Raw genomic sequence first — 14,912 nt, forward strand, 5'->3', positions numbered from 1 at the left:
CACTACAGTTACTAAAACAATTTATGATATACACCAAGGTGCCTCTGGCCTAGCAATTTCCAGCAAGTCATTATTAACTGTTGACTTCAAAATTACTCATAGTGCAGTGCTCATCAGGTCATTCTGACATGTTTCAGTATAAACTTACCTTTCCTGCTTTCCCTTCATCTCTGGCAAATCAGCACTTCTACCATGGCTGTCCATGATGACTGGAAAACACTTTGCCAAGATCTGCTTTTAGCCACCCATCCTCCAGTCCAGTTTTACTGTCAACAAATCCATCCTTCAGACAGTCAAAGCAATCCCGTTCCTCCTCTCTCCCCACATATGTTGTCCTTCTTACAACCCAGTATTTAGCATTTAACTTCTTTTTCAGTAATATAAACATTCAGACAGGAAGCCTTACCTGGCACTGAAAACGGAGTTAGACTGTCCTGGTCATTTTCCTCCTCTTGGTTCCCCACAGGGATGTTTCCATTTTCAATATTCTCTTGTCTCCTGTTCTGAAGTGCTTTGCTTGAGCCATTGGCAGATTGGATTAACCGTTGTCGCTGCAGTGTCAAAACACAAAACTGCCATAGTTCAGAAAGTGTTTACTTTGTGAAATCTGGGTTTTGTTCTTTGTCCTGTCCCAATCACAGGAGCCATGAAGTTTCTTTTCAAAGTTTTCCTTTCAGTCAACAACAAATCTGTCAGTGGCCTACCTATCTTCATCAGGCTTCACCAGGGTAACCATCCACCTCAAAGTTTCTGGCAGGAGTCCATGATGGACAATGTTGTAATATGTTGTTCCACACCATGTTTTAACCAATGTGGTTATTCTAAAGCACTTCTCACTCAACAGCTGCCACTCAAACCAGCAATAGCACCATAATCAAATGGCAACACTCAAGACATCTCTGCACAATTACAGTTGATTAATGAATGACTCATTTTCCAGAAGTTCTTCTCATATCCAACTCCTCTCCCTCCTTCTCAACTCCACTCATTGAGGTAAATTTCAACTTCCTATTTTAATTTCAAAAGCAAGACTTATCCCTGTTGCCATTGTCCAAGAATATGAAGCTCATAATTGGCCCTGCAGACATGTATAAGAACTCTGCAGTTCCACTACACAGAACAATAATTACAGGGATAGGTTTAAAACATCCCATATACCCACTCATGCACTAGAGAATGTTTGATCCAACAGTAAGTTCTTAATTTTATTTTTAAAAAAATTACTTTTCGTTCATTAGATGAGGTAATGCAGGGGTAAGTATTCTCTTTTCCTGACAAACCAGCAAACTCCTAAGAAGTACAGTAATTTCACGATTACAAGCCGCACCTGATTATAAGCTGCAGGTCCGGGTGTCGGCAACATTTCATTCTTTGTCCATAAATAAGCCACACCGGATTATTAGCCGCACTTTCATTCGCAGCGAGGATCCGTGTGCAACTTTCACAAAGTTGCCAATTAGTAACAGAATCGCAGGATCACGGGGTTTACTGGCTTGGCCATGCTCGGGATGGCTGCCAGGGAGTGGCCCCAGCCCTGCTCGCCGCTGCCACTGGGAGGCAGGGGAGTGGTGTGCCCGGCCGGCACCACTGGGAAGAGGGAGAGGGGCGTGCCTGGCAGGTGCCGCCACCGCCACACCCCCGGGGCCGGGCAGCGCTGCCGCTGTGCCGCCACTGCCCCGCTGCCTGGGGCCGGGCGGGCTCCGCCTTGGCTCGGGGTTGCTGCTGGCTCGGGCTTCCGGGTTGGGAAATTTCCAAAATTTGTTCATATATAAGCCGCTTCTGAATGTAAGCCGCACTTCCAATTTGGGAGCAAAATTTTAGCCAAAATAGTGCGGTTTATAATCATGAAATTACTGTACTCTGAAATGCCTTAAAAAATAAAGTGCACAACAGGCAAAAAAATTTCTGAAAGCAGTATTAACATACTATAGTGAAAAATAAAGAAAAATCCTATTTGAATACTTCGCAAAACTTGTGAATATATGAGAATACGTAAGACCATACATCTAAAATGCTCAAATTTAGAGAATGTTTTTTGCAGATGTTGAAAGGGCCAAGTATCAGTTTTCTACCCAGATAGCCATTAAGAATTTTTCTCTTATCAATTAATTGAATTCAAGGATTAGAGAGTCAACTGATCATCTTCTCCTGACCACAACACCTTTCACTATTTTACTGTCAAACTAGATTTTTGTTACAAATACATCAATGGTACTTTCTTTTATTCTGGTATTCTTAAGACTGGCTAAACACATGAACTGTGTTATGATGTTGAAATCTATTTACTTGCCAGAGTAAATATCTCTCATATTTGATATTGTGGGACCAAACTATAAAATCCTGCCTTCATAAAACACAAGGCTGGTAGGCCAAAGTTTTCACATCTAGTATTTCAGTAAGTTCAGAACAGCCTCACTTGCCAAGTCCTGCCACTTCAGCTGCAGGGTATGGAACAAGCAATACACAGTTGTGACAATCCATCAAGTAAGAGATAAACCGTCCAGGGCAAATTCCCCCCATGAAAATATTTTGGTGCATTTTTGAGTTGAGAACTACAGTGAATACTAAAGAGGTAGGCAAATCTCTGAAGGGATCCCAAAGTGTCAATACAAGAGCAGTTTTTAAGAGTTTTGGTTGCCTTGTCCATTATCCTTTTTTAACCTGATCACTTTTGTAATAATCAAAACCAATTCTTCTGCTATAAATAAAATCTAAATGTGCACTTATGCACACATGGCCCCCAAAATAAATATCTTCTGTCAGGGAGATAAGGTAGTCCCTCCTTTTTGACTGGTCTCCCATTAAAACTGGCAGCATCACCAGATCTGTTCTCATACAGCTGCTTGACAAAGACATAGTTCTATCCCAACCACAGAAAATGGGAGAATCTAAATTCCAGGATCACTATGAGCACAGCTCTTTGGTAACCCCTGTGCCTCATTTTCTGTTTTGCTAATGAACGTACCTCATTAATGATGAGTCTGCTTGCCATCCGCATCCTGGTGCGCGGTCCGAATTTATTCGTAATCATAATCCGCAATCCAGCTTCAGGGAACCGGTACTTGGGAGGACTGGAGCAGATGATCTCATCCACCATCACAACACTGTTTTTGCCATACTGCTGTATCCCCTTCACTAATGATCACAATGGACAGAGTTAGCAGTTTAGCAGCTTAATTAACCGCACCATGCATCCCACCATCCAGAGTCATGTCTTTCCAGGCACAGGGGGCGGGAAATATTTATCTGAATGCCTGAATTTATGAGTTACTTTCAGCATTTCTGCAGCCTGGTGAATCTCCTCAGTTGTGCACCTTGTTTAGATCACATGCTGGAAAGGGATTTCACTCTACTAAGGTAGCCACCAAGCCAATGTCATGTTACTGGGAGCAGTTTTTCCCCAGCTGTTCATGCTGTAGCACCAGTTTTCTTTGCTTATCTTTTGTCCCACTAGAATTTTGTACCCTTTCTCTTTAAGCGTTTGCACTGTGTCAGTGTAGACAGCACTCCTGAAACCTCTAAAGCTATCCACTGGATTAAGGTTCTGGACATCCAGAAGGCTCTAATGTTGTGCTCACTCCTTCTGGAAATCTTCACTTTACCTTCACAGAATATTACCAGTACCTCTTACATTAAAGATCTGAAATGATGAAAAACAACAATTGCTAAGAACAAATCTATGCTATTAGTAAGCCTTCGTTAATATAAAGGAACCCGTACCAAGCTTAAGACTACAAAGTTAAGTTCTACCATGTTAAGAACACAGAGACAAAATCTTATTGGGAATCAACGCAAGTACAGGAAAGGACTTTAGGAGCTCATCAACAAACCAATATTCTCACAAATGCTACAGACTACACATAGCAAGCAGAGCAAGGCTCAGCAGACAGGAGACATACCCATGTGGTGTTAGAAAGCAGGGCAGGAAATACATACATGACTATAATAAATATTAATTATTACATGTAATAATACATACAGAGAAAAAAATCTTTGCTGCTTGTTTTATGCTTTGCTTAGCTTGGCCTCCCCCTCTCCCTCCCCTTTTGTGTTATTACTTACATTAGGAAGAGGAGGAGAATTTAGGAGGTAGAAGTGAAAGATAATTAGTGCATGGTTCCAATCAGGAAGCAAAGGAAATCTAAGAAAACATTCAACTCAAACAATGGAGTTAAAATGGACCTCTTCTAAACACACAGAAGCCTATACTGTTACTCCTTTGCATTCTTACAGTGTTGAAATATTTATGTTTTTCAGGAAGACTGGATCCATGCATGCATCTAAGTCACATCATGCAATAAAGCCTTTGCTGTCTCAAGCATCTTCTAGCATATTTGCAGTTGAAGAAATACATCCTCCATAATGATTCAACAAGAAAAAACAGCAAGCCTGTAAATCACCAATAAGCATCTGTAACTTTTACCCTTCAGCATTTTGAGTGTCTTGTCTTGTTTCACTAAAATGAGTTCAGTAAGTACACTGGGGTCACCAGAAGCGTCATAAATAGAAGATCTCTGGTTTTGCAATGAAACCTACCCTTCTTAAAGAATCTACTCTGCAGTCTCACTTGCAACTTAACATCTCTAATACAGATTAGAACTTGTAGCAATTTTACATCTGCTAAATGTAAAGGAGCAATTATCCTCCTCCATACCAGCATCTAAACCAAATTAACCTTGTTGAGTACTGTGGCTGATGACACAAATAAGGAGCACATCCACTCCAGTGACACTTGAAGTGTAGCAGCTTTTCTGTGAAGGAATATACAGTCAGACAGGTTTCCTAGGAATCAGTCCTCACAGAATAGGACTCAACCACATAAACTTAACATTTGCTTCAGTTAAAGAAAATGTGTGAAGCAATGCTCATAAGGCAAAAAGGCCAGATATTAACAGTCTCATCAGATTAACTGCTCCCAAGTGAGCTCCTTCAGAGAATTAACCAAGATGTTTCATCTTACAGTAACATGAAAAACATGGAAGCACTGAAGTTACTCTGAAACTGTTCCTCAGAGCCCTATGAAGACAGTGAGCAAACACTCAGCTTTGATAAAAGTATCATAATTAAAAACTCAGTGCTGATGTAGAATACCTCAAGATAAATATATATATAAATGACTATATAAATGACTGCAGCTATTGACTTACTGCAGCACATTGCTCTCACTATTTTCATTATTTTCAGTTTGACTCCCTATGCCTGTAAAAATACATACCTTAGCCCGATATAGCAGGGACTCCACCCAAAAGTTGTTTTTAAGAAATGTGAAAAGGAGAAAAGCCTTTTTCACTTCTCCTTTGTGATTATTCTTTTAAAAAAAAACCTAGTGAGAACAGCTTTTCTTTCCAACCAACTTACTGCTCACCACCAAGCTGCATCACCTACAACCCTGTCCAAATCAACAGAAAGCTTCTTGATGATTTTAGCTCTGAAACCCAATCCTTCAGAAACCCGCTTTTGTGCACAGTACTTTTTGTGCACAGTACACAGGCAGGGGTCAGACCATGCCACCTGGTGGAAATTTGGGTCAATATATAATAAAAGTCAAGGGCAACACACATTTGTACTTTGAAAATTGGAAAAGTATTCATAAAGCACCTCTATTTTACCTTTACCTGTGTGTGCAGAACTCGCCCTTGAAATTAAATTTGTCTTATGGTGAAAATCTCTCCCTTTTTCTTTCTGAAATTTGAGTGATGAAAGGTTTTATATTGCACCACAGGAAGCTCTTAAAGGTAATGAAACTTAAAGCATGAAAGAGCTTTATAGTGTTAGACCTTTTACCTGCACCCTGAGCAACAGACTACCCTTGCTAGAAACAAAGTTCCTCACCCAAAGCAACTGCTCCTTTATGGGAAGTAATCAGGCTTTCCTCTTGTGGAAAATCACCTGAAAATCAAACCTACACCTTTGTGAAGCCTAAAAGCTTTGGTGGATCCTAAAAGCTGCTGGTGGAAAGCAAGGCAGAGACCAGCCCCAGTTCTCTCCTTGCTATTAGCAGTGCTCCGTTCTGAAAGCTGCTGCTGGAGAAAACGCAGCTCAGCTTGTGAAGCCAGCATGTGTCAAGTAAGAGGGAGTCACTGATGGGTCATGGCATATTTTGAGAGAACAGGAGGGAAGAAGCTAGAGGCAGCCATGTGACAGTTTTCTAGGACAGCATCTTGACACATAAAGCTGTTAGGCTAACACTGCCATCCTCCCCTCTCACTGCTCACTCCAAATCCTTAATCTCCTCCTTCTGTACTTTCTCATCCCAGGCATGTTTGCCTATGACAGTAACTACACTCTCACTCTTTGAACAATTGACCTTCCAATGCAGGATGTATTTGTGTAATGGGTGCTGGAGAAGGCAAAGGGAATCTGACTGAAACTGCAGTATCAGTGCATCTTTGAGGGAAAAATCAGAAAATAAATCTGATGTAGATAGTTGCTAGTGGAACTTTCGTGCTTCTTTTCTGCATGTCCTTCACAAGCATTCAATAATCTACACATTTCCTTGAAAAGGAAATAGGTGGACAGGCAAGCAATCTGTGCTTCTGTCTCTTTACCACAAGGGCTAGAAAAGGAGAGTCTGCTGGGAGATGACATCAGAACCAAACAAATTCCTCAAAAGTAAAAACCATGGATATCTAGGTGTTTTCAACTGGATTATCTTTTTCCCATGTCTCCACGTGCATACAGGAGGCATCTACAGAAACTTGCATGGACATAAAACCACATCCAAGCAACAGGCCTCATTTTATTAGAGCCAATGCTCCCAGAAGTTCATTATAAAATGACATGAAAATATTTCAAAGTCACCATCATTTAAATACCCAGGTATTCTTGCTTACTTTCCAGAAGCTGGGTATCATCTTTCCTTTATGATAAGGATAAAAGTAGCAAAGAACCTGCATTTTTCAATTTTATACATGTCTGGTGATGCATACAGACCATTTAGGCATGTGAAAACCAGTCTTCTGAAAATCTGAACTCAACATGCAACCCCCTCTTGCTCACTGATCTGCCCAGGTCCTTTCCTTCAACAACCACATCTCAGCTTCTCATTCCAAACTAATTTTTGAAGAGAAAATTGCCTTCTTCCTGATAATAAAAAATGTATTTCTTTCACAATGTTGTAGCTCATCACTGAACAGGAGGTAAAAAGAGAAAAAATTTGCCAATGTGCAAAGCAGTTTGTTTTCAGAATATATATTAAAAAAAATTTAAATGTGGCAGTCTCACTGCTGAATTATCAAGTAAACCCTGCTCACGATTGAACAGTGATACTGTTTTGATCCACATTAAAGAGATAAAAAGGATATCCTGTGAACTACTCTTTTTCCAAGTCCTGTCTGCTCAGCCTTACCTTTCCATAGTAATGGAATGGATGGGTCATCACAACTAGAGGTATAACGTTTATTACCATCTTCCAGCTCATTGTTGACTGTGTCACCATTTCTAACATTCTTGCTTTTAAGAGTGAAGAAATTTTGCATCCTCACGTTGTACCTGAAAGTGCAAAGGAAAGGTTTAAAAAGGTTGGATTTTTGCATTTTCTTGGCAAGCTTTTAAGCCATCTGAGAACAATTTCTGCAGGCAAGCAGCAAAGCCTAGATGCATGTTCTCTGACAACTCATAGGAAGTGAAGAGAAAGGACTTGCCAACTCATTGGCAACCTGATAGGAAAGCAAGGACTGCACCTATCTCTCATGACATACAGCAAACTGCAAAAAGGCACTAGAGCAGATTTAGTGAAGGCAAAATGCTGGAGCTGGGATTTCAGAGCCAGGACATTCACTATGCAGCAGCTTCTTTCCTCCTGCATCAGGTCACAATTCACGTCACTGTTTCGTCCAATACTGTGTTCCCTGTGGGAGGGTTCTTGAGCATTTCTGAGACTGCTGACCTTCTAAAGACAGCATATGTATCTATTTTAGCACTAGGATGGGACCTGAGAGGCCTGCCAATGACCTCTGCTAAGACTTGATGTAGGAGAAAAAGGAGCTCCAACAGGGTGATTTGTGAGGGGAAGGCATGAAGGGATCTAAGTCTAAGTAACCTGCAATAGAAGGGTGGACACACAGACGCAGTAACAGTCAGACCTCTGACTCTCCTGTCAGAGGCAGTGACACAACACAAGGTGCCAGTAAATAACCTGCTATGAGATGGTCTGGAGATAAATACATGCTAATGTTCCTTGCCCTTGTCCTCCAGGGAGTACAAAATGACTAAGAGCTGACATGATGTGCGTTTATAATCCAGAGTACCCTGCAATCTTTTCATATACCATTGTATAAATTATACTTTTCTCTACTTTTCCCGAAAGCTACTTCACCTCTGGTGCACTATGAAAAGGTTGCATGAAAGTATTTGCTGCTGATTGAGCACAAACCTAGAATTAAACTGGTTAAGCACAAAACCCAACAGATCTCACAGAGAAATACGACTGGCTGTATTGCCCTCAGGCAGGAAAGCCAAGGAAACACAAGACCAAAGGAATGATGGTCAGTTAACATCTAAAGGGTACAGCAAGGAGAAGTACTTACTTCATGATAAGTATGTAGAATGAATACATAATGATGAGTACAAGGCTTTCCCACCTCAAAAAGACAGAAAGAAGTGTTAGAAGCCCACTCCAACAGCTGTATGCTTTACAAGTTTTAGGCAGGAGTGTGCTTTAAACATCTGGTACTAGTCACATTTGTGTACACAGGACTCAAATCATTAAGATTAGATGGTGTCTCAGCAGAATGAGAAGGGAAGCAAACCCTGAAGTTTCAAAAACCATGCAATAAAATGCAATGCACATATTTCAGAAATGTGCTCTGCAGACTGAAACCACAGCTACCCTCTGAGGATTGTAACAACGAGGTCTTTTGTCATTTCAGTGCTGAAGCATAGGCCAGGCACTCTGAGAGCACTGTTAGAAGATGCCTATGATCCTCCAGCTAGGATTCACACTGGAGTGTTTATTGGAACACCTGGCATCCCCACATATGTTAACAGTCAGCATGAGAGCAGAAGAGTTTTGGTTACCCTCTCTGCACATGGGAATCTTTAAGCAAGTGCATAGGCTCTGTGTAAGGCTTGATGTTTCCTGGTTCTTTCATTTTATTTTCGTTTTCCATGACCATCCAAAAAACTAAGCCTAAACAAAGTACATAGGATTTCCTAAGTGTTCAATCCAATTCATACTCTCAGTATGTAGAACAGAAGTCAATTACCCTACCACTCTATTTACTGGTGAACCGCATGGCAAATACAGGACTTCATGGAATAATTTACACAACTTACCATTCTATTTTCTCATCATATATGAACTAGAAGAAGGAAAAAAAGGAAACACATAAATCTGTAATTTCTCTGATCTCTCAAAAAACAGTCAAATTTCTTCAGCAAGTATCAGCAATATCTAGACAGACCTACTCAAGTTTTGACCCTTCTAACCAGAACTTCCACTGTATGGATTCTGCCCCTCACAAAACACAAACCTTGTGAACAAGGCCTGGATCCCTCAGTGGATGTTTTAAGTACTGTTAACAACACAAGCATGTGAAAGACAGATATACACTCATATACTCATATGCTATGCTGTGCAAATCACAGCAAGGTCACTTACTCAAAAAACCTTAACTCTCGATTCCTTTTAACAGCTAGACTAGTCTTAGCAGAACAGGCAGCCATTTTCCCTCTCCTCTCGAGTCAAGTGGTTATACACATTTTACTCCACCCTGTGTAACTGATGTTACTGAATACACAGCTACTGATCCACTTGTATTACAAAATACAGATTAAGTGGATTCTTCCCTGCCTTGCTGCCAGACACATTAAATATGTACATGCAGGAACTACTACACTGCTCTAGATGAACAAAGTGGTATCTCACCTGTGCTCTAAATGGAAAAACTTACCCAGAATCTGAAATAAATTTCCTCTGTAGAAGCAAGAAACAGCCACATTCTCTATTCAAAATAGATGTGTAGCTCAAAGTTTTTCACTTCCACAACAAGCAGCTGTCTCCTAGGTCTGAGGAGAATGCTATCTGCACTGTATAACTGTTGCAGCAGACCTCCCATTAGGTGTAGAAATGAGCCAAGACACAGACTCTCATTGAACAATGTGGAAAGGGTCCCAGTTTATTCTTTACTGATTAGCCATCCTCTGACTACAGCAAGCTCCTGCTGTAGGGTCCAGCTGCAAACTCTGACTGATGGCTATTTCCTGCTGGACTGCAAGTATTGGTTTGCAGACTCTGAACACAGGCCTTTACCTAGCTCAGCTATGGCTGCAGGCTCCAACAGCAGGCTCTGACTGCATCAGACCCAGACTGACCTCAGAGGAGATCTTTTAGTGCAGCAGCTCTCATCCTTGCTTGTGTCTCTCTAGATCATTCCTTCTTCCTCAGGGCTCTTCTACCTCCTCAAAACTCCTCTTTCTCCAGACCCTCTGCCTCCAAGAGCCTTATGACCAGCCAACCCACCCCTTTTATCAGTTATTTTTATTAGTCACAGCTGTGACCCATTAAGGCCATGGCCGTTCCTCTTCTATGGTAATTAGTACAATTGTGACTGTGAGGGCAAGGTTGCCTGTAATTGCTTCTACACCTACACATAACAGTATCCTAATAGCTTAAAGAACTTTACAAACATTAGGTACAAAATGAATGGACACTGATGGACAAGGTGGGGACACATTCCATGGAGGTGAATGAAATTTTCACATTTATACAACCTTGTGGAGCTCAGTCCTCACTTCCAGATGCCAGTAGAACTAGCTAGGAAAATAATTATTTGCTAGTGTCTATCAATAGTTAGCAAGCTGTTGTCCAAAAATTCAAGCAATGAAACACAGTAACTGATAAGAGAACTACTTACAACAATAAGTATGATCACAGATATTGTGTAGTACACAGAATCCCGGAACACAGCCCACTGGGTGAGACAAACCACCTGAAAAATACCACACCTTCAGCCATGAATAATATGGAAGTCTAAAAACAAATAAGCAAAAAGGCCCCTATCTTACAATAACTCAGGTGTGTGAGCAGACTAATTATTATTATTAGTAACAATTCTGAAACCAAATGCAGTTTCACGCTACCATGAAGACGTATCAGTCTGTTAGATAATGGATCTATAATAAGAACTAGCAATTAAAATTATGTAGAAATTTTCATTACTGAAATACATTTCTTACTAATGATACCTGATTTGGTCATAATTTGTCTGCAGCAAATCAATTGTTCCTCGTTCCTTTTATTTGTGAATATACTGGACTATAAACAGTTTAACCATCTATTGAGTAAATGGAGCAAATCTCATGCTTGTGTCCCAGATTCTTTAACTGTTATCAGTACCAGGAAGGATCAGCAGATGCCACTGATCAGTTGACTGTAAACACAGTACTGTATGACGAGGAACCAGCTTCCTCTGAATGCTACATGTTCAGAGTGCTGACAATACAGCTGAACTCTTTGGAAACATTTGCTATTTGTAAAGCATTTGTAAATTCTTTCCAATCCTTGAGGTTTTTCACAATACCATTTTTGTCTGTGATTTTGTCTTTTTTCTTTAATATACGATCATGGAGATCCCTAAATTGTAAGCAATTGAACTATGTAAGGACAAGTATCTTACTAACCTGTCCTGCAAACAGTCCACAGACACCAACAATGCAGAGGATGTTGAAAACTGCTGAACCAACAATGGTCCCAACTCCTACATCTCCGTGAGTAATAAATACACCTGCAGAGGGAGCAAAACATACATAACTACCTCTGTCATTTAATTTTAGGTCACTCAGAATATATAAAGTAGAGACTGTTTCAAAGAGTAATCAAAACACATTTCATAATTAAGGTTCACTTCTCTGTGTAATAATTTGTACTTTTAGTCTAGCTAGCAGCTCCCCATCTGTGGTTTAATACCTCTACATATATACTTTTAGTAAATGATTTCTTCACTAGTAAATTCTCTGTTTCACAGCTTAGTTTTTAGCTGTACAAGAATCCATTCAAATGAGAATAAAACATTTCCAGTAACATTAGAAGCATGGGATTTATTTAAAGCACAGAAGTCTTTCTCCAAAGTGAGCAGTCAGATAACTTTTGCTAAAGTTACTTGAGTTACTTGCTAAAGGGAGCCTAAAGGCTTACACTCACTGCTTTTCAAGAAGTTGAATGCGAGGTTATGGTGCATTCCTTTGAACTGCATTTCCCTAAAGTTTATAAAAATGTCAGTCAGGATAAAGGCTACAAAGGCTTTAGTAAAGATTTATCAAATTTAGGCCATCATGCTGCTAGAAAGCTACAACCTAGTCGCCATTACTGAAATTTGGTTGGACAAATCCCACAACTGGAATGCTGCTATCAAGGGCTAGGGGCTGCTCAGAAGGGACAGCTGAGGACAGAGCAATGAGGGAGGCTGCCTGTGAGGAAAGGCTGAGGAATTGTGTTTGTTCAGCCTGGAGAGGAGAAGGCTCTGAGGAGATGTTACAGCCTTTCAACACTTACAGGGATCTTACAGGAAAGAGGACAAACCTTTTAGGACCTTTAGGAGAAGGAGTAGTGGTTTTAAACTAAAAGAGGCTAGATTCTGACTAGATAAAATGAGAGTGGTGAGATGCTGGCACAAAGATGGCCCCACCACTGGGAACATTCAGGTTTAGGTTGGATGGAGCTCTGAGCAACCTGCTCTGGTTGGTAATGTCACTGCCCACTGCAGGGCAGAAGAACTACATGTCCTTTAAAAGTCTCTTCCTCTAGGTGGGGTCTCATGAGAGTGGAGTGGAGGTGCAGAATCACCTCCCTCAACCTGCTAGCCACACTGCTTTTGATGCTGCCCAGGATACAGCTGGTTTTCTGGGCTGCAAGTGCACACTGGCTGCACAGTGACACATCATGATGAACTTCTCATCAACCAACACCCTCAAGTCTTTCTCCTCAGGGCTGCTCTTAATCTATTTCCAAATATATCAAATTACTTCTCAAGGGACTTAAATCTCTTCTTTTCTGTCCTGTGTTCAGAATCAGACATTCCTCTGTGTTTTGAGAGAAGACACATGAGGTATTCATGTTTCATGAGGTATTTTGAGCAGTTAATTATACCATGAACAACAGACTAGCTGACAGCGGCAATTGCTAATTATAAATTGTCAGAAGAATGGGTACCTTGATCTGCTGCTGATATTTTAACAGCAGATCTCAAAAAAGCTTGTATGTGGGCTCCATACCTATAACAGATGCAAAGAGTTCTGGGGTGGAGCTCCCTGCTGCCATGAATGTGGCACCAGCAACATCTTCACTCAAATGTAGTTTCTAGAAGAAAACAATTGGTACTTTCAGCACTGCTACTGTATTTACATTGTGGAGTTCTATAGTTACATATGTAAGTGAGTAGTCAATTGTGGCTTACATGGAGGTGATTAAAGTACCTCTGCAGATTCAAAAGGATTTTAAACATATCGAATTGTTTTCATTAATTTACTTTTGTAACTCTAAACACACTCATTCAACTCCCCAACTCTTGGGGCTTCTAAAACTTAAAAATGAAAATCGGTAACAGAAAAATCCTACAAACAGCAGGCTTGCTTCTGGCTTCACTTTTCAACTGTGTTAATCAAAAGTGAATCCGCAGACACAGATAAAATTAGTCCAGTTAGACAGAGAGAGGGCCACGGATCTATTTTTATGATGGTGTCTCTTAAGCTCTAATAGGATATAGGTAACTTAGGGTTCTCAGACCAGCATAAACACGTGCAGGTCCACAAGTGGGTTGCACCAATTTAGCAGTCTGAAGATCTTGCTCTTGAACTATAAACATGGTTTTATGGACGAATTTTTTTCCTTTTTGAGACTCTCCAGGCTCATCTTTAGCACATTATTTTTCTTTCAAGCATAGAAAAGAAACTAGTGACAAAAGAAGTAAAAAAACCCTGTGTTTTTCAAGCAGTTTGCCTGAAAGTATCTTGATAACAATGGCATCCTACACAATTTGATAGAACATAAACACAAATATGATCTATTACCAGTCATACTGCTGCAGGAGCTCAAACCTAAGTGTGCTATCTGAACTCTTGGTAGCTGTTTAAATGTTCAGCAGAACATGAGATGTAAAGATTTTATGAAGGATCAGTATCAAGTAACTGGTACAACCGACTGGTATAACTTAAATATGGTGTCTAAGGTGCAGGCTAAATACAGAACATCTGGAAAGGGAAAGAAAAGACCCAACTGAGTATTTTACTACTGTTGATCACCTCCCTTATTATTCTATTTGTTGTTCTACTGATAAGTGAAAACTTACAACTCTGAGTAACACCACCAGGTATTTAGCACATTTAGTACATTTAACATTACATGTTTTCAGGAAAACAGACTTAAATTAGCTACAAAAGCCCCTAGAAGTTTTTCAGAAAACAGTCGCTCTTATTTTTGTTTAAAAGCAAAGGAGATAAGATTTTCATTTTGCCTTTAAAAAGGAGTTAAAATCTACATTTGTATTATGTATTAATTTTGTTCACCAGAACTCAACACAACATTTACATGCCATGTATAAATTCTACTGTCACAATCAACTCAATTAGAATCCTACATGTAATTTTGCAAAGTCTTCTCAAAAATTATGTAAATGCATTACATTACTTTTTTTTGCATATAAAATATATATTCTGATTCCATATCCAAGGTACATACTTTTCTCACACATTTTCTCTTTTTTCCACTTTATGCTAGGACCACATATACCTCCTTTGTCCTCGCTGACAGTGGTAGATGTGCAATAAGATTCGCAAAGCCACCACATTAATTTTTCTACCTATAATATCTTTCCACAAGTTACTTTTTTAAAAAGGAGTACAATAATAAACCTGACTCATCCATAACCCATAACTCTCATAATTACATACTTCAATATTTAAGAGTGGGTTTGCCA

At 40.0% G+C, this 14,912-nt stretch overlaps 1 protein-coding gene across 1 annotated transcript in view; it reads right to left on the minus strand.

Annotated features, from left to right (window-relative positions):
- Nucleotides 1–14,912, minus strand: part of LOC116997380 (ras and Rab interactor 3-like) — a 157,926-nt gene that overhangs the window by 88,817 nt on the left and 54,197 nt on the right. The window contains exons 5-12 of the mRNA XM_033061961.1: nucleotides 13,213–13,297; nucleotides 11,623–11,726; nucleotides 10,857–10,931; nucleotides 9,277–9,302; nucleotides 8,529–8,582; nucleotides 7,349–7,491; nucleotides 2,966–3,135; nucleotides 407–551 (exon numbers count right to left, since the gene is read on the minus strand). Of these exons, the coding sequence (XP_032917852.1) occupies nucleotides 407–551; nucleotides 2,966–3,135; nucleotides 7,349–7,491; nucleotides 8,529–8,582; nucleotides 9,277–9,302; nucleotides 10,857–10,931; nucleotides 11,623–11,726; nucleotides 13,213–13,297 (802 nt within the window). The remainder of the gene's footprint in view (nucleotides 1–406; nucleotides 552–2,965; nucleotides 3,136–7,348; nucleotides 7,492–8,528; nucleotides 8,583–9,276; nucleotides 9,303–10,856; nucleotides 10,932–11,622; nucleotides 11,727–13,212; nucleotides 13,298–14,912) is intronic.

Source organism: Catharus ustulatus, chromosome 6, assembly GCF_009819885.2.
Source record: "Catharus ustulatus isolate bCatUst1 chromosome 6, bCatUst1.pri.v2, whole genome shotgun sequence".
NCBI classification, from domain to species: Eukaryota; Metazoa; Chordata; class Aves; order Passeriformes; family Turdidae; genus Catharus; species Catharus ustulatus.